Source organism: Dermacentor variabilis, chromosome 4 (assembly GCF_050947875.1).
Source record: "Dermacentor variabilis isolate Ectoservices chromosome 4, ASM5094787v1, whole genome shotgun sequence".
NCBI classification, from domain to species: Eukaryota; Metazoa; Arthropoda; class Arachnida; order Ixodida; family Ixodidae; genus Dermacentor; species Dermacentor variabilis.
The window spans coordinates 84470695-84498531 of NC_134571.1; the positions used below are offsets into that span (position 1 = coordinate 84470695).

Consider the following 27837-nt stretch of genomic DNA (forward strand, 5'->3'; position numbering starts at 1 on the left):
AGCGCGATTTACAGTTATTAATTGCAGTTGTGTACTCGCGCTATAGTAGCAGTTCCTCGATAAGGTGTAGAGGAAAGCGGTGCTTCGTTATCTCGGCAACTGATGACTGAGATGACTCGCTTGTTCTCTCGCAGTTTCTTATCAAACCTACTTCCAGTAACCTCTGATAGTAAGTGGCCGATGCAATTGTGGTCTGCGTAGTCTTGTTAGCTCTAATCTTAAGAACGTGCAGGGCTGGATGGCATGGAAGGATATTACGAGCGTCCTCTTTGAAATGGGGTAGTGGCAAATGCCACTAGGCTCGTCCCTTTTACCTTTAATCTGCACCTACATTTTAGGGTTTTAGGATTCACAGTTCGTGTTAATAAATCATGGACCCTAAGGGAAGCTTACTGTGCTAAGATACTTTATCTTGCCTGACATTAGGCAGCCAATACTCCAGTAGTCTTGAACTATTCTCTCACCGCGGATTCAGTAACATTTACTTTACTACCACTAAATTCCATCGCCTTTCGGCGCCGCAAACATCGATACCACGCATCAGTTAACGCGCTGTCGATTTCACAAGGCGGTCGCAAGCAGCGTTTTTAGATCTTAAAAGGTTGGTCGCAAGCACATGTCGAACAACACAACATCCTGTGCCCCCGGTAAGCGACCGCGAATAACTTCGTCGAAGGGAACGCATTTTGCAATACCGCATGTTGAAAAGGTGGAAGAGCAACGTCGAATGCCGGATCCGTGCGATCTGGCAACCGTTACCGCGGGGCTCAAAAGAACCTTGACTTCTCAGACTTTTTTCTCTTCTTTTTTCGCCCAATCCTATCGTGTGATCGCCTGTTTCAAAGGGTAGCGGTTAGATCATCATAATCATGATCATCACGACGAACGGTGCCTCGATACCACTTGAAGACCGGCAGCCTTAATGCGGTGTCTGCTTTCGTTGCATGATGCAACCGCATGCTTATTGGACGCTTGACTACAGATGAATGAGAACGTGTCGCAATACAGATACATTCTCATTCATGTATTCGTACAGCCTAACCGTGAAGCCCCGTGTCGCCAAGCCACTTAAGGGCACGGAAACAAATGGATTCGGTCGGAGAAAGACATCCGACTGCACTGTGCTTACTTAGCCGTGAGGGCGAAGAAAGCGGGTAGCAAGAACGAACGCAACAGCCGCGCAAAAGCCTTTCGTTTTACTCGTTCTTTTGAAGTGAACCCTGCCAAATGAAGCAGACAAAATGAGAAATTGGACTTAATGAGAAGCGGAAAAGTACTGTCGAGAGAGATTTAAAAGCCACGAAGTGAGTTAACGGCAGGGCGAAATAAAAACGAAGCTATACCCATATAGCGACCATGCGTATAGACTGGACTCGGCTGAAATAAGAAGCAGCATCGAAAGGAGCACCGAGTAAATGGTGAACGCTGAAATGTGTGGAAGTGCATGGTGGAGCCTCACAAGCTCACATACAGTAAGCGCACTTCTCTGTTTGTGAGAACAGCCATGACGAACATAACGTGTACATTTCCTCCATATTTCATACGATTCCGCGGGCCCCCTAACATATTATCAGTGGAATTAACTCGAAGCATGTACAAACGCACGCGTCCTTCACGCCCTGGATCCTGTCTTGCAGCTTTGTCCTTCCGTTCGGCTTGTCGCCACGTGACTGCATTCTGCTCATCCCGTCCATGGCTCGAAGTAGCATATTCAAATGCGTACTCCTTTATCATCAGGGTTGCAATGTGGGCTTGTTGGTAATGCATCTTCAATGGGAGTATGGTAGCGCGATTCAAAGACGGGACAAGAGAAGACACAAAGGGACACACACAGCGCTGTGTGTGTCCCTTTGTGTCTTCTCTTGCCCCGTCTTTGCATCGCGCTACCATACTCCCCTTGAAGATCCTTTATCATCGGAATGGCCAACAGCCCACTTTGTGACTTATGCGGGTGCAGTGAAACGGTCCCGCACCTTCGTTTCTACCAGCAAAGAACAGCGCTATCCTCCACACCAGACCAGCTGGACACGCGCCTGCTGAAAGAAAGCAAAATTGTTGGACAACTGGCCTAAACGGACATCAGCGCGATGCGCTATAGGGTGCGCTGCCGCGTTACCTAAAAGGCGAAACTATACGCGTGTACGCTTGCCGGCGCGCGAAAGCTCGCGAATAGCGAGTAATTGCGGCTTGAACCTACTAGACGTGCGCCATCGCGCGCTCATTTGCCTCACTATTTTCGCCACGCGGTAGACATCGTTTCGCATTTTGGCGAAACGCATTTTGGCATTTTGGAGAAGAGAGAGAGAACGCTCTGGGGACCTGCTACTAGCTCGGCGTTGGGGCAAGGTGAAAGATTGTAGACAAAGAATATAGAAGACGTTGCTTATGAGGATGAAGATGGTGGCGAAAATCTTGCACGCTCCAAGGCTCGCGCCGCGCAGCGACGCGTGCGATCTGTCCCGCACCACCTGCGCATGCGTACAGGCGCGCGCGGGCGGGAGCTTTCGCTCGCCGGCAAGCGCACCCGTGGCCTTAAATGAGATACCGGACTGTGCGACAAATGTAGAGAGCGTGCGACACTGTGCACGGTGTAGCGTCGAATGCCTCGTCGGGACATTAACACTGCGTATGACTACGTATGCGTCGCTTTCAGAGACTGACAACGCCCCACACTGAGCTTTATAATGTTCGTTATTCCCTTCTTTTCCTCTCTCTCGTCTTTCGTGTCCATCTTGCCCTTGCCCAGTGCAAGGGGACCAACCGGTAATATCCCCCGATTATAACCTCTGTGTCTTTTCTCACCTTTTACCTCTGTCTCCATCTCTCCCACAGGGCTCGTCCGTATCGGATCTAGTTGAAATGCACGTCAGGATCGTCGTTCAGCGTATAAAGAGGAGACTTTAACAATGAGCGCGAAGTGAAGAGACAAACCTCGACACGGCTGTATTGTGCTCGTTACACGCAACGCTCGTGTGTTCGGTAGGAGTGCGGGTAAAGTGTCCGTATACGTGCTTAAATTGACTGCAAGCTTGTTACACGGATAAAATTACTCTGATTTTTAAAGAATACGGGTTCCCGCAGTGTTACCTGAGGTAAACTCAGGAAAAGGTCACCAGAAACTAGAGACGCTATGGGGCACACATCTTGCGCAGATGTAGGTGTGGAGCCTTACGTGCGCGTCTTCTGCAAAATTCTTCTGCAAAGTCTTCTGCAATCGCCGCAGTGCCCTGCGCGCAATGTGCGACGGGACATCGCACACTTAATCTGCAACTACAGCCTGTTGGTACTCCAAAGGATCGTTTTAATGCACGCACTAACCGTACCTCAGGGTTTACACCTTGAGCTACAACATGTAGTTGGACCCTGGGCTGTGCAGTATAGTGCCACCAGTGCGATACGCGCTACGAAGGCGCTTTTGGCTTTTTTGGTAGACCCTGTTCCAATGAGCTATTTTAATTTACATGTGGTGGGCGCTGTGTGTTTTGTTTTCGTGTTCTGTGTCTGTCGTACCTCGCATGTCCTGCGTGTGTCATTTCTCTTACCATCGCACTCACCTGGAGGCTTGCCACCAGGCATATCTCTCCGCATTTTTAATTGAGGAGCATTTCTCTCTTATACGTGCGTTTTACAACGCGGGAACGACGGACTTCGACTTCTTCTCTGGCGAGCCTCAATGCCACACGCTGTTTTGTTTTACTTAGCGTTCGTTGTGAAGGTTATACAGCTGATTACACCGCAACTATTGTGAATAATATTCAAAAGTAAATGCCACATAACTTCGCCGTAGACCGGGATTCTGGCGAACTTATTTTGTTGATCGGGCGGCGCACACAGTACATTCCTCAAGGGCAGAATATTCTCTCATTGCGCCACGCAAGGTAACAAGAGAGAGAGACTGCGCCTTATTGACTCCTTGAAATTGATCGAACAAATCGAAACAGGAATGCTAATAAATGGCGTTGTACGCGCAAACGACGCGGTAAAAACCCCGCTGCCTCGAGCGTGGAATTAATTGGCGTTTTTCACCGTCACGCGCGTATTAAGTCGGACGGGTGTTTGTTTTCAAGCAGCGCTGAAAGATACGAGATGCGGCCTCATGCCCATGCGTGGATGTAACAGCAGGTGCATGCTCTGCCGGTTCGACAGCGGCGTCGATTATCGATCGCGCGTTGCGATCTGCCCATCCGATAAGCTGATAACGTAGGTGTCTAGGTGTTCATCGTTCGGGCAACTCTTGCAGAGATCTGGCGTATGCAACAGTTAATGTATGACTACTTCAGCTGGTGCCCGTGAACTCGGAGTGAACTGAGGCAAACTGGACAAGTGCCACTGCCATTATTATTCAGACAGCGACTTCGCTAAACCATGCCCACTGATATGAACGCCTGCGTAAACTAGTCCTAGTTATCCTGTATATTGCGCCAACCTTCTCTCATTATTTTTCTTTTTTTTTTTTGCATTTAGGAGATGCAAACTCCGTGAAAGCGAGCCAAGCAGATAACGGTAATCTTCGGTGTTTGTTGCTGAGACACGTCCCCATAGAGAAGGCTATAAGTTATAGAAGTTTACGATTTAGAGGAGGTACTAAAGTATGCTGAAGGCCATGCATTTTATGCGCGATCAAGCACACATCTAAAAGTAGCTGCAGCACGCTGTCACCAGTCGCGCTTTCTCAATATATCTGCACTCGACGACAACCTCAGAATTCAGTGCAAGCTCCGCGCCTACTAAACAGCACAGCGCCCCCCCCCCCCCCCCCACCAGCGTTCTCTGCATCCACACTCCGAAACGTAGTACCCGAGAGGCGCCGGCAGTTTGCTTTCGCCACGACGTCACGGAGATGGGCGAACCTAATTGCTTTGCGCGTCTATAGAGATTTTCTTTGTATGGATGCGCAAAGATACAGCGCTGTTCGACCTAGAACAGCGCTGTATTTGCCACAGCGTTCTTACGTTGCCACCGTGGGTAACACACGTTATTGGGAGTACATCGCCGTGGCCATGTTATCGTAATCAAGCCTGTCGTTACCACGAGTGGCTCGTGCATCTACTATGCGCGTGAACACGGGTCACTGGCCTGTATTCACGGAAAAAGTACTGACGCTAAATATCTTCGTAAGCGCAGGCCTCAGCCAATCGCGATGCCGGATGGATCACCAGCATGGCCGGCCGGCCACTTGCTAACGCTTAGGAACGAAAAGCTATATGCGAATTCGGCTCAAAGATTTCGTTAGGCTCGTTGGTTGACCATGATGCGATAGCGGCGCTAGGGGCAGATAAACGAGGCGAACACGACGCAATACGCTACTGAGTTGGTCTGCGCCCCCTATAGCGCTAGTATCTCACATCTTGTGAGTTCGGCCCACGGTCCCTGGGCCCGTATTCGCGAAAACCCCGTACGCCATAAATGTTCGTCAGAGAAAATTTTAGCCATACCTCGCGTCGGAAGCATCGTTGGCGAAGGCGCGGCCTACCAGTGGGCAAAGATCACACGCGAAAGTAAACCTTTGTGAATTCGGTCCCGCGTTCTCCTAGATCGAGGGAAACGGCGGTGGCACTAAATGAGCGGCCTCGGACTGCCGATCGTTGCCGCAGCTAGATGCAGCTGCCCGACCTTTCGCCGCCATCACCCTTTGCGCCAGGCAGATATGGCGACGCCCAAGATCCCCAGGGTATTGCCCGATAAACTACCGCACGCGACGCGGCTCGTTCTCGACTTGAAGATGTTTGGCAAGCAGGAAGCACCCACTGTGCTCCAATCGGAGGCTTCTTGGAGGCGAGACGCGTAGCCCCAACTTTCGCCTGTTCCAAACTTTCTCCCGAGGCGGCCGGCTTTCCCTTGTAAACGGCGCCTCGATAAGAAAGATACCAGGGACTCGGACGCGCGGCAGAATCTCCATTCGTCCAATGCGCTCGCGCGTGACTGAACCTCGCAATTGGCAGATTTAGCTTTGCATAAGGCCTGTGCGTGTGGGCAGAAACAGTTCGCGCTTGCTATAGCGTAAACTCTGGCGGATGAAATATCGACGGGGACACTGCAAGGCTAAGCCACTTCGGCGTCAAAGGCGAAGCCAACAGATTGGCTCTAAATGCACTATATACGGGATCTTGTCGCGGACGGCGGTTTGAGCAATTCACTGTGCACAGTAGGACAAGCGCATTTTAATTTTCTTTTCTGTGTTTCCATTACTTGTAGCTTGTGCTGCTCTTGTGTTGTTACATATTATATTCTCCATGATGTATTGGTGCATGAACTTGCTCCGTTGGTGTTTTGCTATTTCGTGACATAGACTTGTTTTGACATTGTGCCGTAATTTGTTTGTTTTTGTTTCACATTTATTATTTCTTTTAGCTATATGATTTCACAACAGCCGGCCCTATCTGTCCCTAAACTTCCCATAATTGACAGTTAATTAAATATAAGGACTACCACTATACACACCGTTTAACGAGGCACTGCTTTTCATCCTTCTTTGTGCAATTTCAGGCAGAGTGTGCAGCCTCATGCCTGGCATCAGAATCTTAGACAGCACTCGTTGCAATTCATGGGCAGTACATTGTAAGGGTTTTTATCACCCGATTCTCTTCATATCTTTTATCATCCATGCCGCTGAGTGACCAATGATAAAGGTCAAGAAGGATGTAAAATGCAAAAAAAAAAACACATTATCAAGAAATACGGCCCCAGTACGCCTCGTGTTTGAATGCTTCCCTTTTAACATACGCTCAACTCGACGACGAAGGACCAGCAGATATTTGTCAATTCTGACTTCGCGTCTGTTTGTTAAAGCAATGGCGAAAGCTTGCCTATAAACGTTTTTTTTTTTTTAATTTATATCGCCTAAATGTGACAAGCCAGACTACAACTATATATGCGGGGAGTCGCCGTCGAGGTTTTACAGCATTAATTTTCTTTCACCGGCAGCACAGGACTTGAACAAACTTGATGGACGCGCGGCTTAGGGGGCGCACGTAAACACATTAACGGACCCGTGTCAGTGTCGCTGTGTGTGCCACCTGAGCAGAGCAACTTGCACCATCGAGTCAAGTGCCCGTCGGAGCGCTTCTAAAAAGGTTTGAGCTGCAGAAAGGTAAACGTTTACAAATAGGCACGAACGTTCTACCGACTGACTTCTTCCTCTCGACACCAATCGTTTGCATGCGCCCCACACAGTGTATACGTAGAGCCCGGACCGCCGCCCCTTTCTGTCGAACCCGCGTTCCAACCCTTACTCTTAATCTGGGGCTCCGCTCTGGTTTGTAATCTCTCTACTCGTGACTCATCGTCGCAAGCCGACACTCTCGCACACGCCAGGGAGTTCGACTGTTGCTGACTTTTCCTCGCTACAGGAGAAGCGGCCCATATATAGGAACGATCTCGGCCGTTTCCTCCGTTTTGGTTTCCTGCGTTCATTTGTCCTCATTTGCTAAACCGAGCCCCGCCGCTGGGCTCAGCGCCCGCCCGCATTCGGAAGTGCCCCCGAATAAGCGCGTTTAAGGGTCCTATCAAAGGCTTGAATAAGCTTGCCACGGGTGTTTGTCCTGCAGACGGTCCGGTTTCGCGGTTGGGCATGCAGTCGTCTGCCGTCGTCGGAACTTTGTAAACTCGGGGGCGACCGTGACACATCTAGCGCTCACGTTTCACATCACACGAACGGTTCTCGCTCGCGAGAAACTGAAATGCAGTGTATCTAAACTGTCAAATGTCGAATCGCTCGTGGAATGGCGATCAATATACGATGCGTAAGCCGGAGTAGTGTGCAGAATAAAGAGAAAAAAAAGGAGAGGCAGGCAGGGGTCAGCCAGGTTGGCACCCGGTTTCCAAGCCAACACCGGCGGAAAGAGAGAAGCGGGAAGAAAGAAAAAAATTAATAAAATGGAAAAGGGAAGGGGTAAGCAGTGATGCGCGCTCGGACACACACAGCAAGCACGTCAAACAGGCCCTGGTTGATTTCTGAGCGGATGACGGGCGACTCAATGCGGTATCTTCCGTGAACGCTCTCTCTCGTCAAGTCGGCTCAGTGTAGCACGCTAAGCGTATCGCGATCCACATTATGCCGAAAGAAGTGAACGACGTAACCACAAAAATTCCGTTGTCTTGCGCTGCTTCAATAATAGCATGCATCGCAAACGCAGAGTCTGCAGCCTTCGGGACAACAGCGTCGACAATTTGCGAGTGTATAGACGAATACGGGAGGAAAGTCGATCGGAGTGCAGGCGCTGCTATAGCCCGCGATAAAGAGAAGAGAAAGTGGACGGGTCGAAAATTACGGTTGAACCGGCAGCCGAGAAAGTGCAGCTGAGAGCAAACAGACATTCGCTGTCTTCTGACAACTGATACCTTTTCAAGGATATCTTCCAAGGAAATACGGAGAAGAAGAAAAAAAAAACATCTCGACACGGATGTTCACTTCAACTCGGGCTTGTATATTTCTTTCTTTTTTATTGAAGCACTCCAGCTTTTTCTTGTCAGCTCCCTCTCGACGCTCGAAACGTGCGACCAGCTTAACTAACACGGAAGCAATGTTGTTATTGCGGTAGCCTCGTAATAAGGTTAATCTCTTACAGCGTAAGTGTGACGCACTTCAGTCACTTTCGCAACTGCGCAGATGAGGAAAGCCGTCGAGATAGACAGCCGATATTGCGGCTGCAGTCCAATGCACGAGAAAATAGCCGTCATGTGCGGAGTATAACGTTGTCACAATGAAAAAAAAAGAATGGAGAGAGAGAGAGAGAGAGACGACGTCTCAGGTGATGGAAACTTCGCATTGAAATCCAGTATACTTATATGCGTTGCTGGAAAAAAGTGGTGCGTAAGCACGCGTGTGTTGAGCAACGGATTTGTTTGGGAATTCAAGTCGTGCTCGGCGACCTACGTTAGGCGTATTGCCGAGAGGACTCTTCCGTGTTGGTAATCAGGGTTGCCGTGCGGAGAGAACTGGCGCGGCTTTGCGATGAAGAGGAAGGGGCAGAAACCGGCGGGGATCGCCGTCGGCTTTGTTAAACCGATTTCATCACCGAAATGACGCGAAGTCTCTTACCGAAGCTGAGCGACCGCCAATAATGAACACCGATAACCTATACAGCCTGAATTCTTAGAAAAAAGCCGCGCTGCCTGCCACCACGAGTAATCCCATAGCCATCACAAGTGCAGACATTCGACAGTCTATTTCGCCGGTACCTCTACCCCACCCCCTCCCCTCTTTCTTTTTTCTTTTCTTTTAAACCACCGCGAACGGCTTATGTCCACCAGTGCGTTGCTGTAAGACAGAATACAAGTATGGTGCATCGCCATTTCAACCTTAAACTCCCAACGCGCATTAATCCGTAAATGCAACTGAGATTTCGTTTCGGTATAACTATTCTCTATTGCCCGCCGCGGCGACTCAGTGGCAATGTCGTCCTGCTGCTGAGCAGGGCCGAGGTAGCGCGTTCGAAGTAGCGCCTCCGTCGGCAACGTTATTCCATTGGGGGCGAAATGCCAAAACGTTCGTGTTCCGCGCCTTGAGTGTAGCACGTTAAAGAAGTCCACGCGGTCAAAACGAATCCGGAGTCGTCGACTATGGCGTATACCCGATAGCTCGTTAGGGAGCTTATAGACGTCGGAACCCGGCAATTTAACTGGCATCCTCTATCTCTATATAGCACATACAAATAGCAGCTGTCAAGAGCTTAACCGCATAACGTTTCGAGTAAAAAAAAAAGAAAAAATAGGCCGCAGGCTGTGCGACTTCGACAACGCGCGCGCGGCGTCGGCGCGGCAATCGTGCGAGGCGATACGCATCACAGGTGCGCTTACAGAACGCTCGGCCTCGCCTATCTGGCGGCCATCCGTTTGCCAGGCATTCCAGGTTCAGCATAAGTAAGCTAATATTGGCCCCGAACCCAACCGCTCTTCGCGGGCGGCGGTCAGTGACCAGCAGCCACCGAAGGCCAACTCCTCGATCACTTTCCCCCTCCTCCTCCGCACCGCTTAGCGCCTGCGACGGTATACACCTGTGCACACCCGCCCGACATAATGACTGGTCGGACCCATTACGCGGCCTCCGCGCATGCGCCGTTCCCGCAAGACTATACGCAACTCGCTTCGCTCGCGCCTGCGTGTACACGCTCGGCTTCACTAAAACCGTGCCGTGTTGTGTGGAAGCTAAAAAATTGGCGTCCAATTAACGATCGACTAGTCTTCGCGGCTGAGCGTCGGTTTCTTTCCGCCGCTGAGCAAGATGGAGCGAGCGAGGTATGATTCTCGGCCACCGAGGCCGTATACGCACGTCCACGGGCGGCGGAATGCAAAAACAAACGTGACCGGATGTGTAGCCTTGTGTGTTGGACACCACGAACCCGCCCGATAACTCGGAGAGCAGAAGTCGGTGTAACGCGGGGATCCCTTTCGCCCCATTCGATTCCTTTCCTGTCGTCTACCGTGCTCGTGACCAGCCGATCCTGGTGATAATTTGAGCGGAGTGCCGCACTGACGGAAGTGCGCAAAAGAAAACGATTCGAACGGAATCGTTGCGTTATTCTTGCCCAGCTCATGTGCTATACCGGATAGGTCGAAGATAAACTTCGCCTATAGGTGGCCGGTCACTGACAAGCGGCTCTCACAACGATACGCTTCCTGAGTTCAGCCTCAAATTGTCTTCTGTCGGAGCCCTCCGTCGCACAGTTCCTCATAAGCGCTCAAGCTTATGTGAACGGCCCATTATCAAATCAGAGCCTAATTTAAAAATGAAAATGTTTGCACGCGCAGAGCGGTCCGTAATAATTGTACGACGTCTTGCCATGTTGTCGATGCGATTGCCCCGAATGCAGAAATCACGAAACGTTAATTAGGGTGAGCGAAGCGGGCTAGAATCGTACACTACCCCGTTTCGCTCAATCTAATGCCTCGCGATTTCCTTTCATCGAGCCCGTGGACTCGCCGTTTGCTGACACCTGGCTGCTGACCGTGTTTGGTCTTGGCGCGGTTTAACGCCGATCACAACTCGCTGTTCCACGCAACAGCTTCGCGAATTTGTCTCCGCGTTTTGCGACGATTCTTTTCGCCTACAATTCTTTTTGTCTTTCGCCATAGGCTAGCACGAAGCCACGCGTGTGCTATCGTCGTGGTAATAAATGAATAAAATCGGAAGGAAATAAAATCTTTACAAAATACGGCCGCTCCTTGGCGCGGCATAATCTGACGAATCCTTCAGCTCGATTCCATTCCTTTCCTATCAAGCACCACCAATGATACGCCGATCCACTTAGAGCAATACCACAACGCGAAAAAGGAAAAGAATCGGAATGGTACCTTTACATGATTTCCGCCATGGTTCCGAATTCGCGAGCATGTTAGCGCGTCATACGTGACAGAGCCGGCATACGAAGCATTTACGTGACGTCACATACGCCATATTGTTGTGCTGTTCGCAGATTCTACTGCGCTGCTGGAGATAAGCGAATCGATATGACGCGTAGCTGTTTTACAGTGCTGGTTGCACAATAATATGGTGGCCTCCATGGCGTCCGTGCATGATACCTACGATTTCTACGCTCGATTCTATTCCTTTATTCTCATTCGCTGCTCACGATTGGCTCATCGTGGTGATAAAGTAAGCGGAGCGCATATATAGGAACATTGATGAATCGTGAAAAGAAAACATATAGTAACTAGATTTACGAGAATTGCATTGTCCAATTACATTATCGGGATTCACATTATCCCGACCTTGCGTTTCTTTCATCGGTTTGACATAGTGTGTGCACCATTTTTAAAGCTAGAAAGCGAGCTGCATGCTGTTGTCATGTGCACGTAATAGACAATATTAGCCCCGATCTCATTTGAAGAAACTGTAACAGAAGGATCAGCCTTCCTGTACAACATGGTATTTCCCTTCCGAACGGTCCTCATGGCATGCACACAGTCGACTTGCCAAATTCCTCCTGCGATTCGTTGACGCAGGCTGAGCGTCGACAACGATGCACGCTATTAGGGAGAAATATAGTACTCGGCGCGCGCGTTAAAGTTAGCGGGCACAACAATTCGCGAACCAGAACCGAAGCAGGGAGCAAGCCTTGGCCCCCTTCCTCTTGTCGACGCAGCAAAACCGGTGCTTCCGAGAGCGGGCGCATGTTGTCGTGTATAGAGCGTTGTCCGTACAGTTCTCTACTCGTCCATGCTCTCGCGAAAAAAAAAAAAAAAAGACGGAACGTGTCAAAAGGAAACGAGGTTAATATAGGGCGTCATTGCTGACTGCCGCAATTATAGGCGGACTGGAGACGGCGCTCGGAAAGGCTTGTCGACGACGCATGACCTGGCGCTCGCTGGGTGTCTCAGCGCGCGACGTTTGTTCCTGGTTGAAGGATCCAGGGCAGGTATCCACAGAAATATGCTTGTACGCTAGAGCTATTCGTAAGAGCAGCTGCCAGCCGATCGTATCTACGTTGGGCATACTATTAAAGAACCGCAGGCAAACGTCCGATGAGCCAACGGCACTTACCAACGACGAACTTTGCAAGTCCGACCCGAGTTTATTTGGGTGCAGCGCACTGACGCTACAAATAGAGCAAAGTCTATCGTGGCTGGCGCCTGTCTCTCTCTCTGGTTATAGTGATGCGGAAGCTGTTGCCTAGTCCGCGCAATGACCTCTGGGCCCGCATTCATAAAGCGCACTTAGATCGTTCGTGAGACAAATTTTTAGCCAATCCAGACGTTGGGCACGTAATTATTAAGCGAAGGCGGCTGGCCAATGGCAAAGATCACTTACGAAAGAAAAGCTTTGCGAATTCGGCCCCTGCAGCAAGAAACTTAAGCGAAAAAAAGAATTCAGTTTTCATCAGGAATCTTCCTTTACACTTTCAACATTCAACTGAAGCTGCCCGAGTTAAAGATAAATTTTCTGGGTTTTTTTTAGGATAAATATATATAGAGGAGTTGTCGCTGTCTGTTCGCGACGGCTACCCCATTACGCTGGATTGATATTAAATGATAAAAAATGAAGTAAATGTATACACTTGCATTAGGTAACACTTAAAGGAAAAGAAAGAAGGACCTAGCACATTAAAGAGTAAAAATCTATTTCGAGAAGTTCTCAATTGAAACGAAGTCCGTATCTGGTGTACACATGTTTTTTTTTTAATGCACGAATTATAGTATTAGCAGTAACGCATTTAGGGTCAATAACCGTCTCAAATGCCGGCGCCTTCAGATAAGCGTTAAAGTGCTTTCACAGCTTTGTGATGCACTTCTGATGGCCACGGGCCTAACACCTCGGCAACTGAAACGGGCCGATTTGGGTAAATTAAACGCTGACCTTGCTCAAGGCGCTGTCTCTGTAGATCGAGTTGCAGGTGGTATACATCTTCGTCGTCGTGGCCGCACGAACATGTTGGGGAGGCCACACGGTAATGTCTAAATAAAAAGTGCTTTGCGTAAGCAGTTCCGGGGCGGAGCAGATGTAAGATCGCGTCGATGCATCGTGGAAGCTGAGGGTTTATGGCGTACTCAAGATGTGGGTCAATTGCACATAATATTGATTCACTCGTGCTCTCTGCGAACAGTTCGACACACACAGTTCTCTATAGCTTGAGGCTTCGTCATATGCGCAGGGTGTCAGGGTGAGGCATTGGGAATAAGGCGGGTTTTTAAATGTTCGTGAGACGATTTTGCCGACGCGCATCCGCAATTTATAGTGTCCTTTGATTCCGCAGTGACTTGCAACTCACCGGAACATCACAAGTTGTTTTAACGCTGTAGGTCGAGTAAGTTCTTTAAGTAGAGCGTAGGTCCCACGTGTGTCTATTTGTCCCGGAACGGCATCTTCAGTGCATGTGATAGCCGCCAAGTAATCAGTGAGGACGACCCAATTTCTTGGCGCCTTTGACATTTTGATGAAGCCGACGGCTAGTAAAATGGATACAAGCTCAGACTTCGCTGAAGAGGAATGATAACCTAATCGACACGGATATTCTTCGTGCAACTCTGGAATGATAAATGCTGATGTCGAACTTCCTGCAGTAACGGAACCATCAGCGTACACATCAGTTTATAATAACGAATCGATAAGACGAATAAGCCGATAACCTTGATAGCGGCCTTACAGACAGAATCAAGAGACATCTCAAGTGCGAGGTGCCTAAGACGAATAAGCCGATAACCTTGATAGCGGCCTTACTGACAGAATCAAGAGACATCTCAAGTGCGAGGTGCCTCTTGCGATTCAAAGACGTGTCCCCATTTCGAGGTATACGACTGCGACAAGCGTCAGCAAGAGCGGCTGTCACAAGGTGATAAACGCGCATAGATCGGCATAAGCGTCATCCACTCAACGAACGTGAGGAATTCGACGCAAGAACAGTAAAGTTTTATCTATCGCTGGAGCTGCGAGGAGAGAGTGTGAATACGACATTGAGTGGTCTCTGGCAGCACAATACTGCCGCTATAGCAGGGAGTCACGGCAAGTTTGTGTCGAATTAAAGAAAATAGTAGTTATGAGTTGACTGCCACTACCTTAGCGTAATGACGTTGTGACCAAAGGAGCAATAGCGCGAAACGAAGCGAGTAAAGAGTGAATGATCAGCGGTCTCGGCGCAACTCGTGGCGCTGAGGACGTCGCTACATTTTCCTATCGCGTCTGCAGATTGAACTGCCGATTCGCGCGTGGGTTTTCTCTTTACCTACTTTTCATTTATGCCCTTAGGTGCCTACTAGCCGCGTATGACTTATGCAATGCGCTTGCCGCTTGCTAAGTGTCCGGAAACGAAATTACATTTATATTTATTCCATTGACGACGCGTTATTAGGATGACGTCACTCATTATGAAAAAAGTGTAGGGTACTGCAAGCAAAGCGTTCGCACCCCCCCCCCCCTCACCCCGCTGTGTCGATCACCGATTATATTTTCAGCCTCAAAAAGGAACAAAAAAGCATAATTTCCAATAAAGCATCACTTTGGTCGGGTCTCCGGCATGGCACACATGCGCCAAGTTACGCCGAGTCACCAAGAAACAGGTCACGTTACAGCGACGAATAGGCTACATTTCCTCAAGCACCAAGAATGTACTGTGCTGCACCCGACGTGCCCTTCTACATTGAGCGGACAGAACGCCGCCGTCCTTCGCGTTCGCGGCTTATCTGACGCTTTGTTGCTTGCGTAAGCGCGTCAGCGCACATCGAAGCCACTTACGCGCGAGTCTGGAGGTCACGACGCGCTCTCGAACCCGGCAGGCGGGCCCGCAGCGACGTGCAAAATGGAGACCAGAGAGAGAGAGAGAGAGAGAGAGAGAGAGAGAGAGAGAGACGAAGAGGGAAAGGTGGGGAAGTTAACCAAGGACGTGCCCGGTTGGCCACCCTACATTTGGGGAGGGAGAAAAGGGAGGAACAGATAAGGAGAGAAAATACAAATGATAGTCGTTCACAGTCAGTCGCAGTGGAATCTCCACTCTCACAAGCGTTCATACAATCCAGTGTCCTTCAAGAAACAGCAGAAGGGCTTTTGTGGCTTTTTGCATGCGAGAACGCATAGGCCATGGTCCGAGGATCTTTTTTTTCCCGAGACCGCTCTATTGTCTAGCAGGCTGAGTTCGTGATCCAAGACCTACGGAGTTGGAGAAGTTTGTCCTCTTCGAGTGAGGAATCTCAGCCGACTTCGCACACGCGCTATAGCGGAACGTGATAACGCTTTATTTGCGAGGCTGACCATACTGCGTTGCTATATATGCCCGATTTTCGATGCCTTCGATTGAAATGGAGACATTTGAGATTGCAAGCATGTGACCAGTATTTTGTAGGAGTACTCAGTGTCCTCGTCCAGAAAGATAGAGAAATTCAAAATGAAAGGTAGGAAGGGAACGAGCTTTGGGCTGAATTCACGAAGCCTTTCTTTCGTAAGTGATCTCTGCCGCTAATAATATGTCCAACGTCAGGATAGGCTGAAATTCTTTCTTACGAACGATTCTAGCGTAATAGTAATTTATGAATACGAGGCCTCGGGCCGCATTAACAAAGCTTTTCGTTCGTAAAGTGCACTTAGGGGCGTGAAGCTAAGAAACGACTAACCTGCGGACTATATACAACCGATGGCTTAGGGACAATACATTTCATAAATCGCTGTTCCAGCACGTGCATGAAATGAACCGCTGTGCTTTTCATTTCGACATAATGTCGCGTGGCAACCCAGGCCAATAAAAAAAAAAGAAAGTGCTCTCTGCGTTCAATGGCCGCCTTCGCTAACTATATATGTCCCGTATCAGGATTGACTGGCATTCGCTCTTACGAACAATTCTAGCGTAAATTAAGTGCTTTTTTGCGAACATAGGCCCCGTTGGGCAAGCCTGCATCGAGGCCAGTGGTACGTCAAATCAGCTCTGCAGAAGCTCGGAAGGTTGAGGAAGGTTCATGAAAGGGAGAACAGTTATCCGCCCGTCTAGACCACGATGCTACAAAGTAAACCGATAAGGGGGTTTCTCAGAAATTAAATTTTCGCTATTGAAGAAAAACTTCGCCACGGTCAGGGGGATCGAACCTGGGACTAACACCTTTGTAGCTTCGTGCAGCACCGAAGTATCTGAAGCTTCGTGTTATACACTCGTGTGGATGACAATTTTCCGTTTCACGAGGCCATATAGGCACCTACATTCGCACAGTGGAAGTTAGCCCAGCTTGTCGAAAGACTCAGGAGACCGCCTCTCTCTGTTCCCAAAACTGCAGTGAGCCACATGTAGGTTAGACGTGAAATTCACTTCCGCGCTACGACTTCTTTAATAAGAGCGCAGGACTTTGTGTGCACCGTCATAAAATTCGAATACCGCGAGCAACCTGAGCACCAACCTAAGAAGAGGCGTCTTGCTACAAGAGCATCAAATACTGAAACAGACCTGCTTGTCTATCTCTCTTCAATATTCAGGTGCGCCGGGCGCAGTAACTCGAGGAGTGGAGTTGTCGCTCGAGGAGTGGACTCGAAACATCTGACAGACTGCACTGGTTGCATATTTCTCAAATAAACTTCATACACAACATATATATCTATGTGTGTGTGTGTGTGTGTGTGTGTGTGTGTGTGTGTGTGTGTGTGTGTGTGTGTGTGTGTGTGTGTGTGTGTGTGTGTGTGTGTGTGTGTGTGTGTGTGTGTGTGTGTGTGTGTGTGTGTGTGTGTGTTTGTGTGTGTGTGTGTGTGTGTGTGTGTGTGTGTGTGTGTGTGTGTGTGTGTGTGTGTGTGTGTGTGTGTGTGTGTGTGTGTGTGCGCGCGTGCCACTAAATAGTATGCGGTGGTTCCAGTAGCCAAGCGAGTTGAATCTTCGGCACTCGCTCTATACAGCGCGTTTAAGCGAACACTTTCAAAATTTTTTAAAGGTGCCTGTGGCAGATATCACAATTCTAGTTTATCAGCCGGTCTACCCGAAGCGACGGACACTACTTGCACAAAAATTGAAATGCGAAGTTGACTAATTAACAAGAATTCCCTAATTAACTTTATAGCTAACTATCTTATCCCCCGTATTGCAATTTACAAATTATAGCAGTGGACTTCGCAAGGCGGATCCACTTCGAACGAATTCTCAGGACGACACCAGTTTCGAGGCATAAATTCCCGAACTTTGCGGCGAGATGCACTGGCGTTCCAGTTACTTGTGTGCTTCAGTGCATGAAACGACGTTTTGTTAACAAATTAACTGGAAGGCCAAATCATTTCTCGCAAAGTTCGGAAATTTATATCTCGAAACAGGTGTCCCCTTGAAAATTCGTTCCAAGTGGATCCTCCTTGCAAACTCTACGGCTACAATTTGTAAATTGCAATATGGACCATAATGTAATTAGTTCAAAACTTAATTCGTGCATTTTTTATTAATTAGTTCATTTTGCATCCCAATTTTGTTTGTTCTTTGTTTGTTTTTTGTTTTTTTGCAAGTACTGTCCGCCGCTTCGAGTAGACCAGCTCACGAACTAGAATTGTGATATCTGGAACAGGCAACTTTTAAAGATTTTTGAAAGTGTTCGCTGAAACAACCTGTATACTGCAGTCCTGTGACAATCTCCGATCGCCAGCCTTTGTCGCTAAAATGTACAGATGAATAGCGCAATTCAAAGCAATGACGTCTGTCCAACAGTGCCCGAAATGATGTGGATAGTCGCATATCCACTCGCCTTCCTGGCGCCCCGTGTTCAGGAAATCGAAAAAAACCCCATACGCGCTCGAAATCTATATTTAACGAGTTTCGGGCGCCATATATCAGTACAGCTGTCGCAAGTGTCAGTGCCCCCTCTTTCCGCAAGGAATTAATGAAAGCCGCAATAAAGGGTCGCGATGGTGTTTTATACACGCGATGCATAAAACGTTTCCTCTCTCTTTTTTATTAACACTGCTCTTTTTTTTTATGCAGTCCTTAATTTGCAAAATGATTAAACGCTGTGATCTATCTTGAGGCCAGTAGCGCCTAGAACTGACACGACAGAAAGAAACGAAACAGAAAAGAAAGCGGACGCTCACTCTTGCCTTTAGGACGAAATACCAACTCGCCAAAGAAACCGTCCTCCTGAAACGTGCCTATCAAGTTTCTTTTTTGACTTGTTATCCCTTTCCTTGTTCCATTCCTTTCTTTTTTCTGTCGGCTTCCCCTTCTTTCAATGTAAGGTAAGGACCAGGTACAACTTGAATAACCACCTTTCTCTTTCGTTCTCTGTCTTGTGTAGAAGTCAGCAAAGTGCATCTTTTTAGCTTACAGTAACGAATAATTCCAATGTGTTGCGTTCGTAAGCTGCAGCTGTGGCTACGAGAGACTCCAGAATGGAAACAGCCGAGTAAATTTAGGCCATCTGGATTCGTTTAACCGTAACCGTGCAGTTCAATCACACTGCTGGAAAGCACACGCGCGCACGCGTGTGTATCGTGCAATCGTCGTCAAATAGCGGCGGAGCAGCAGTGGTCGGGAATCAAACCGGGGACCCCGTGGTTGGCAGCACAACCTCCCCATAACCATACGTTACTCTTCAAATTGGGATCGCCTTTATGGTATAGCGGAGTCATCACCAACTTTGTCTTCGATACGTTCTAACATGTGGTCTTGGGACAAAAATTGGAGGCTGGTGAATCACTGTTGCCCGTTTGATTCGAGGACGTGTACTGATATTTTGGAATGTCCGCTTTGGTCGAATCGAAAGAGTATTAGTCTATATGCAGATATAGGAGGCAACGAACTTGTGCTTGTCTGCGGGGCGCTCGAAATGTCCACGAACGCTTCAGCCAGACTTGTAAGCTTATTAGCTACTCCAGTAACTTCTTTTTATACAGCAGGACTTAATTTTTGGCTGCTGGATTCGCTGCTGCATACAGAACCAGTCACCGACTAAAACCGCGCAAAAGCGGCTATGTTCTTGCAGAGGATGACTTTCGGTGAATCGAAAATACCTCGACCTTTCTTTTGTGAACACTTACATCGAACCGCGTTCGGCATTCTCACGGTTTATTTCGTGCATGTTGCCGTGCAAGAGTTACACGGCCACGGTGTCACGCAGTTACGTCGCGCGGTATCACATCGGCACTGACTTTCTATGCTCAATTAACATAAAACTAACAGTACAATCAGCACACGTGTGAATGCGTTTAGTTCCACTGTCAGGGCCGCATTTCCTTGCGCACATAAATGACCTTGTGCGTCGGAAAGGGCGTAATTCTGCGTTGTTATGTATTTTAGACGCCTTCATCGCTGCATTGCCTTAATCGATTAGATATTCAAATGTACTGTAATTATATATATATATATATATATATATATATATATATATATATATATATATATATATATATATATTCACATCACATTCTTAGATTTTTATCTTACAAAGTTGTATTTTCCTCTTCCCCCCCAATTTTTTTTTTACTCAAATAAAAGTGGCTCTAGCCCTCTTGTAGCAACGAGCTCCTAAATGACAATTATGTCAAAGCAGATCTTGCTATGCAACATTTATGTTTGGCAGTGATATATGTACCACGTGCTATTTTCACTAGACGACTACAAATCTGTACGTTTCAAACTACGTAAGTATAATGTTCACGGCGTTAACAGACGAGGGCGGGCAGTCGACACGTACGCTTCCTGTGGCATCGGCAGCGGAAAAAAATAAAGGAAGCATGCCCCGTTTCAACATCGCTCATGACTCGATTAAGCAAACACGCCTCGCTGAAACCCCGCAAGAAAACGTGGCTTTGAGTTGCATCACGAGCTTCTCTTTCTACACCATTGCACCCTGACCGCTATGATGAAAACGACAGCAGCAACCTTGACAGAAAGATTCTTTGTTAATGGTTTTTGTTCCGTCCTGTGGGGAGTGGAAGACGCTGCGACATCCTGACAAGGGTAATTCGTTTCTTCACAAAGACCTGACGGAAAGTCTTATGGTTGAGATTTAATAAATCGACAGCCATGAGCATCATAATAAACGCTATATCAGCCAAAGAAGACATCTCGGGCCCGATTTTATGAAGCTTTCTTTTCTTTTTCGCAAGGGAGAAATATTGCACATCTACAGCATAGCGTACTGTCATGTTTGAATGCACGCGTAATATGTACATGTGCATGGATATGTTTATGTGCAGAGAAGTATACATATGCCACGAAGGTCTCATACGCTTTATATACTTAACGAACGCAGTACTTCTGTGTACTTTCTGTTCTACGCCTAGCTCCCTGCTGTTACTACTTGTTAGTGACGCCTTGGCACCGTCCACATGTATTCTTAATGTCTGGCCAGGGTGGCCTTCGATACTGTGCAGTGTTTACGTTGTCCGAAATAAATTCCAAAATATTATTCGTACAGTGTCAAAGGAGTGACAGTTACGCGAAACATCTTTCTTTACGTTAGTAGCACGACTACTGACTGACCCCTCTGAGATATATATGCAAGATGCTTTTATCCTGCGGAAAAACTTGCCAGAGGATAAAGCACCTCGTACAAACGGCCCCTAGAACTCACCAACGTGGAGACTGTGACGTTAAGATTCTTTTTCTTTCTTTTTTTTACATGTTGTAATGAACGAGTATAGACCATAACACTGGTGCCATGTGCTCAAGTGTAAGCGCGAACAACTCACGAAGTTGAGGCGAGTGTGTGCAGAGTGACCCGAGCTCATTCAGCGACGCACAGAGCCTCGATTGTACGAACGGGCTATACGCAAGCAATGCAAAAGAGAAGGCTGAAGGCCGCGCGGTTACAGCTCGCAAACACTCGTGTACACCAAGCGACGTTTCGCGGCGGCAACCTTGGTGTCGCAACAGCGCGGAAAAAGAAAAAGCCCCGAGGCCCGAGTGCGAATAGAGAGAGGAAGCGAAAATGCTGAATGCCAGAGAGCCCTGAAACAGAAGGAAAGGGGGCAGGCAAGCCGAGTCAAAACGCGCACTCGAGCAAGCTCGAGCGCGCGGGATCGCACACACACCCCTACAGAACACACTCATCGAAAAAAAAAAAAAAATAGACGAAGCACGAGAACGAGCGATCAAGTCCGGGAGTTGCCAGCGCGGCGCGGCCGCATGAGTGTTCCCGGAAGAAAGAAAGGACGCCGACGACTCGCGCGGGACGCTTTTCCAAGGCGAGAGGCACATCCTCGCCACTGGGCGACGATCACTCGCCAAGAGTCAAAAACCTCCCCGCCTGGATCGGCATGCAGGCCGGTAGGCGCAATGCGCCCTGGAGAATTTCGCCGCGCGCGAAACCATCCCAGGTAGCACGCATCTAGATGTCATTTCAGAGCGGGAGAAGGGAGCCAGAACCACATGACAGTAGTAAAAGTTACGCTGCCCCGTAAGGAAGGAATGAGCCTATCGTCTTCCTTATCCATGCACCACTTTGCGTCGCTGGCGTGCGCTGGAAAGAGAGAGGAAGCTTGACGGTAAGGGTAACTCACCAGCTCCACCTGGGTCTTGAATATCGCAGGGAAGAAGACGTATGTGGCCAGGCCAGACAGCGCGAGGAACAGTCCGGCCAGGACACCGACGGCCGCCTTGACCAGCGCCATGTCCGGTCGCGACGCGCGCTGGCCGCAGCAACGCGTCGTCATCTTCTCGATCTCGGGCCCAGGCATCGCGAGCAGCGGCGACTGACCTGCGTATTCTCTGCGCACGCACACACGGAACAAACGCACTCGCGCGACAGCTACACACAGCACGGGACGGCTACGGAGACGGCTCTTGGTATGTAGCAAGGGGGGGTGGACGGACGGAGTCCCGCGATCGAGCCCAAGGGGAACAGAAGACAGCCGTCAGCGGCCCCGATCAAGGAAGAAGACGCGCACAACCAAGCCAACACCGCCAGCTGCTCGATCGCGCGCGCACGTTGTTCCCGCACGCTCGACAACGGGACGCTTCGCGTTGTGTGTCTCGCGTGCGCTCCCGCTCGCGGTGCCTCTCAGAAGGCAGAGGGGAGGAGGCGGCGTGCTGGGACCACGTGGTGGGCGAGGGCGTAACGGCGGCGTGAGAGAGTGGTCACGTGGCAGGCCTTGTTGTTACCCGAGCAGCAGACCCCGTCGCCGGCTACTGCTGCTGCTCAGCTGAACTTCGGCCCTCGGGGCTGAGTTTGCAGGAAGGCGCGGCGGCCTAGTGGAGAGAAAAAAAGAAACACCTGAGAGGACTGCCGCCTCCGGGCTGTTCGCAGCGAGTGCCGGCGAGGCCCACCTCGCCTCTGTTTCTCTTTCCTTGACCACGCTCGCAACCGAGAGAGCCCGGAACCGTGGCTCCGTGGCTGAGCCTTGCTTTCTTCCCTGCCCGCCTGTTTCTTGTTTATTCGTCTTGAGCGGAACAGAAGCACGTGAAAGGAGTGTCGGATCCTCCCCAGATGAAAAAGGAAGAAAATAACGGTGTTCACCGACATGCGACTGCTTTAGCGCGTTTAGAGCCATAGGTTTGGTAAAAAAAAAAAAAAAAAAAAAAAAAAGTTATGAGATTTTACGTGCCAAAACCACAATCTGATTATGAGACACGCCGTAGGGGAGGGGGGGGGGGGGTCTCCCGGAATAATTTGCACCACCTGGGGTTCTTTAACGTGCATCTAAATTTAAGGAGACGGGTGTTTTCACATTTCGCCCTCATCTAAAATATTGGTACAATTTGCTTAGCGCTTGACGTTTTTGTCAGCCGAAGAAATTTGGAGTAAGGTTGTTGGCTAATTGTAAACGAAAGTATGCAGTGCAAAAAATTAATAAAGTCAGCTGAGCGTCGGCTTAGGGCATAATGCCTGATGCGCGGCCCGATTAAGAAAGTAGATCGTTGATCTCGTCGCATATTTTACTGAACTGCCCTTGATTATTCTTTGTTTTTTTTTACAACCCAGTCATTTCTTTGCGACTTTCCGAAGCTTGACACAGTATCTTCGATGTTTATCTCGTCGCAGTAATTTATTGCAAATTGAGGGGAAAGAAAGTAGTATAAAACCGAAGGCCATGGGCATCGTAACTATTTCCCTTTCCAGTGGACGCATGAACTGGCTCGCGGTCACGAAAAAAAAACATGGAGGAAGGAAAGCGTAGGAGAGGCCCCAGCTAACACGGGCGTGTTGGAGAAAGTGTGGCGGAAGTCACGCGCTGTTTTTCGCAAAGGAGCACTGGGACTAGTACCCCAGACGTCGACGTTTCCATAGCAACCGCACTCCTGAAGCTGTCGCCGCTGCTCTAGGCCACTGAAAAGTGAGGGGGAAGAATAAACTTTACTTTAGGACAGCAGATTGGAGACCTAGGCCTGTCGACCTAGATGGCGGTCTCGAGCCCTTGGGCCCTGGCGGCATCTTCGGCCTGTTGCATTGCCTTAAGTTGGTCTTCCGGTGCACAGGTGAGCAACGCGATCTCCCGCTGCTCTCTGGTCTCGTGTATTTCATTCTGTGTGGGTGTCCGAGGACAAGCCAGAACCATATGTTGCAGGTCCACCCTTTCTTGACAGAATCTGCATCTATCCGTGTAAAGGTCCGGGTTATTTGGATCGCACCGCTGGCGCGATCGGTTGTTGGGAACTCGGCGCTGACACCCGTGGTTGTACCTGGGTCGCAAGCCCCAAGGGTAGCGTTGGCCTGGCGGCCTGGGGTACAACTGGAAGCATCCGAAGGTCCCGGCAAAGCATGAGTCGACTGGTAACAACAAAACAACTTGTTTATTTTAACATCGCAAAGAGTTGGCGGTCAGGTTGACCGAAGTAGAGAGACGGGAGAGCACTTTACTCAACAGAAGAAATCGGAGCCCTCCTTTTGGCGTCCGGGGGCAGCTGTTTTTATACTCTCGCAGTTGAGGGCAAGAAGGAACCCCTCAATAGACGAGCACGTGAATGTACAATGGGCTAATGGTGACGCACACTGTCGTAGCGCTGCCGGTCGGGCACAATGACTGGAATGAGAGGGTGATCCCTGCTTTCGCATCGCCTGGTTCGGGCACAATGGCACATACACTCACACACGCACATGAAGACACGTGGCATCGGAACATGCCTGGAAACGCCTGGAAACACCTGGCGGGGAGCGTTGCGGCGACGACGAACGGGCCAAAATGTCTGCCGCCCCGCCGCAGTCGCGCCGGCAAAACCGCGTGTCGCAGGCGAAACGCAACAGACCGCCCCGCCGGGGGAAGGAGATCCCGATGGACAGGGGACTGCATCCGCTGTCCGGAGGGATGTCGCTCGATGATGCTCATAACCGAAGTCGGGCGTCCCTCGACGTTTCTTGAGCGCAGCGCACAGAGAAGGCCTCGTTCTCTCGTTCAGGTTCGCACGGGACACTGCAAAGTGACTTCGGGAGAGTTCACATTTTTGTTCTCGTTCCCGGCAAGCGTTAGAACTACGCTGAAACTCAACCGCTCAGTCAGCAAGCACGGCACAACCCTCACTAAGCCCTGCCAGGCTCTTTCCCCTTTTTATACCACTGCCTAGTTCCTTACAGTAGTCTAGCATCACTCAGAACGCGTCCACAAATTGGAAAATTGCACTAGAAAGCATATCATCACTTTGAAACACTAAACAAAAGCAATATGTTAAAAAAAATCCTGCCTCAGGAAGCAAAACATCAGTAACCAACAATTTTGAGGCTGATTCCTACGTTAGGGGCTTCGACTTAAGCCATCGGCGTTACCGTTGAGACTCCCCTTTTTGTAACGCACCTCAAAGGAATATTGTTGTAAAGCGAGGCTCCAGCGCAGGAGGAGGCCATTTTTGGGAGATATGGTCTGCAGCCATTGGAGAGGGCAGTGATCCGTCTCAATGATAAACCTCGAGCCGGCTAGATAGCATGACAATTTCTGAACGGCCCACACGAGACACGCACACTCTTTCTCGGTGGCGCTATACGCCTGCTCACGACTGGTCAGCTTACGACTAGCATACAGGACGGGGTGTTCTACTTCTCCATTTTCCCGTTGGCACAGTACAACGCCCATGCCTCGCTCACTAGCATCGCACTGAACAACGAACCCTTTTGTATAGTCTGGCGATCGTAGCACAGGCTGGTTTGTTAGGGCACTCTTTAGGGCGCTAAAAGCTCTTTCCTTTGTCTCGTCCCAGACGACTGTTTGAGGCTCTGTTTTTCTTAGAGCATCCGTCAGGGGAGCCGCGATATCAGAGTACCTAGGGATGTACCTCTGATAGTAGCCGGCGACACCCAAGAACGACCGAATATCGGTCTTGGTGCGCGGTTGCGGAAAGTCTCGCACAGCGGCCACTTTTATTTCCGAGGGGCGGCGACGACCCTGACCAATCACGTGACCGAGGTAGACAACCTCGGCCTGTGCTAACTGGCACTTAGGAGCCTTGACTGTCAAGCCCGCTTCGCGCAGGCGGGTTAGCACTGCCCGCAAGTGTGTCATATGCTCAGACCAGGATGCGGAGAATATCGCTACGTCGTCTAGATACGGTAAAGCGAATTCTTGCTGTCCCCGCAACACTTTATCCATGAGGCTTGAAAAACAGTATGGCGCGTTCTTCAAACCAAAACTCAACACTTTAGGACGGAATGTTCCCATTGGTGAAATGAACGCCGCATACCTACTAGCCTCTTCTGTAAGTGGAACCTGCCAATAACCCCTGACAAGATCTAGGGTGGAAATAAACTGAGCGCTACTAACTTTCTCAAGGCGCTCCTCGATGTTAGGGATCGGATAAATTTGATCCTTAGTGATGGAATTAAGCCTGCGGTAGTCGACGCAAGGACGAGGTTCCTTGCCCGGTACCTCAACTAAAATCAAAGGGGAGGTATAATCACTCTCACCTGCCTCAATAACACCGAGCTGTAGCATTTTCTTTACCTCAGCCTCCATAATATCGCTCTGGCGGGGTGACACCCGATACGCCTTGGATCGTACTGGCTCTGGGGAGGTAAGTTCTATATCATGAGTAAGTACAGAAGTCCTACCAGGCCTCTCAGAGAACAGACCTTGAAACTCTTGTAATAGCTGGTGTAGTTCGGTTTTCTGCTCGGGCGACAGCGGTGCTTTACTGATAAGGTCACTAATGACTTGACCGGTGTCTTCCCTGTTCGTCACTGAGCCTAGTCCCGGAAGCTCGACCGGAAGCTCTTCAGGAACGTTTACCATCATGCACACCACTGCTTCCCTTTGTCTATAAGGTTTGAGCAGATTACAGTGGTAAACTTGCTGTGCTTTCCGCTTTCCTGGCAGACTTACCACGTAGTTAACGTCCGACAGTTTCTGAACAATTCGTGCTGGGCCCTCCCACTGCACGTCTAGTTTGTTGTTTAGCGATGTGCGCAATATCATGACCTCATCGCCCACCTCAAAACGACGGGCCCTGGCTGTCCGATCATAATAAACCTTGGCCCTCTGCTGGGCCTTTGTCATTGCTTCACCTGACAACTCCTGTGCCCTTCTTAAGCGTTCGAGGAGCTTAAGTACGTACTCCACCACGACTGGGTCGTCGCCCCTACCTTCCCACGATTCTCGAAGCATGCGAAGCGGAGATCGAAGCGAGCGACCGTACACCAGTTCAGCTGGCGAAAACCCCGTAGCCGCATGCGGCGCGGTCCTTAAAGCAAACATCACCCCAGGCAGACACAGTTCCCAGTCAGTTCGATGTTCAAAACACAACGCTCTCAACACGCGCTTCATGACGGAGTGGAGCTTCTCAACGGAATTCGACTGTGGGTGGTACACTGAGCTGTGTAGCAGCTTTACCCCACACCTTTCGAGAAAAGTTGTCGTCAAAGCGCTAGTAAACACTGTGCCCTGATCTGATTGAATTTCTGCAGGGAAACCAACTCGCGCAAATATGGACAGTAGTGCATTAACTATCTCAACTGAGCTGAGTTCTTTCAGCGGCACTGCTTCAGGGAACTTTGTCGCTGGGCAGATCACAGTCAAAATGTGTCTGTACCCCGTGGCTGTTACCGGCAGAGGTCCCACTGTATCAATAACGAGCCGTCTAAAAGGCTCCGTTATGATAGGTACCAATTTCAACGGCGCCCTTGATTTGTCCCCTGGTTTGCCCACCCGCTGACAAGTGTCACATGTCCTCACGAAATGGTCTGCGTCCCGAAAACACCCTGGCCAATAGTACTCTTGCAAGAGACGGTCCTTAGTTTTCTTAACTCCTAGGTGTCCGGACCACGAACCCCCGTGTGACAAGCGCAACAGATCCTGATGATAGCATTGAGGCACGATCAGCTGATCGAACTCCACTCCTCGGCGGTCTAGATACTTCCGGTACAGGACTCCACCTCTTTCCACAAAACGCGCAGTTTTCCTGGCGATACCTTCCTTGACATTGCAGCGTATGTTTTCTAGGCTGCCATCCTTTTTTTGCTCGGCTATCAAAGCCGACCGGCTGACTTTTAGCAACCTATCAAGTCCGTCTGACGTAGGCGCGATGAGCAAATCAGTAGATA

The 27837-nt window shown here is 49.5% G+C and overlaps 1 protein-coding gene across 2 annotated transcripts in view; it reads right to left on the bottom strand.

Moving 5' to 3' along the window:
• The window catches only part of LOC142579452 (protein croquemort-like), a 111368-nt gene extending 88894 nt beyond the window's left edge, over nucleotides 1–22474 (bottom strand). The window contains exon 1 of one of the 2 annotated variants that reach the window (XM_075689629.1): nucleotides 21878–22474. In XM_075689629.1, coding sequence (XP_075545744.1) covers nucleotides 21878–22054 — 177 coding nt within the window. In that variant the 5' untranslated portion in view covers nucleotides 22055–22474. The remainder of the gene's footprint in view (nucleotides 1–21877) is intronic. The other variant, XM_075689630.1, reaches the window with a different exon arrangement.
• Between the last annotated feature and the right edge of the window lie 5363 nt (nucleotides 22475–27837).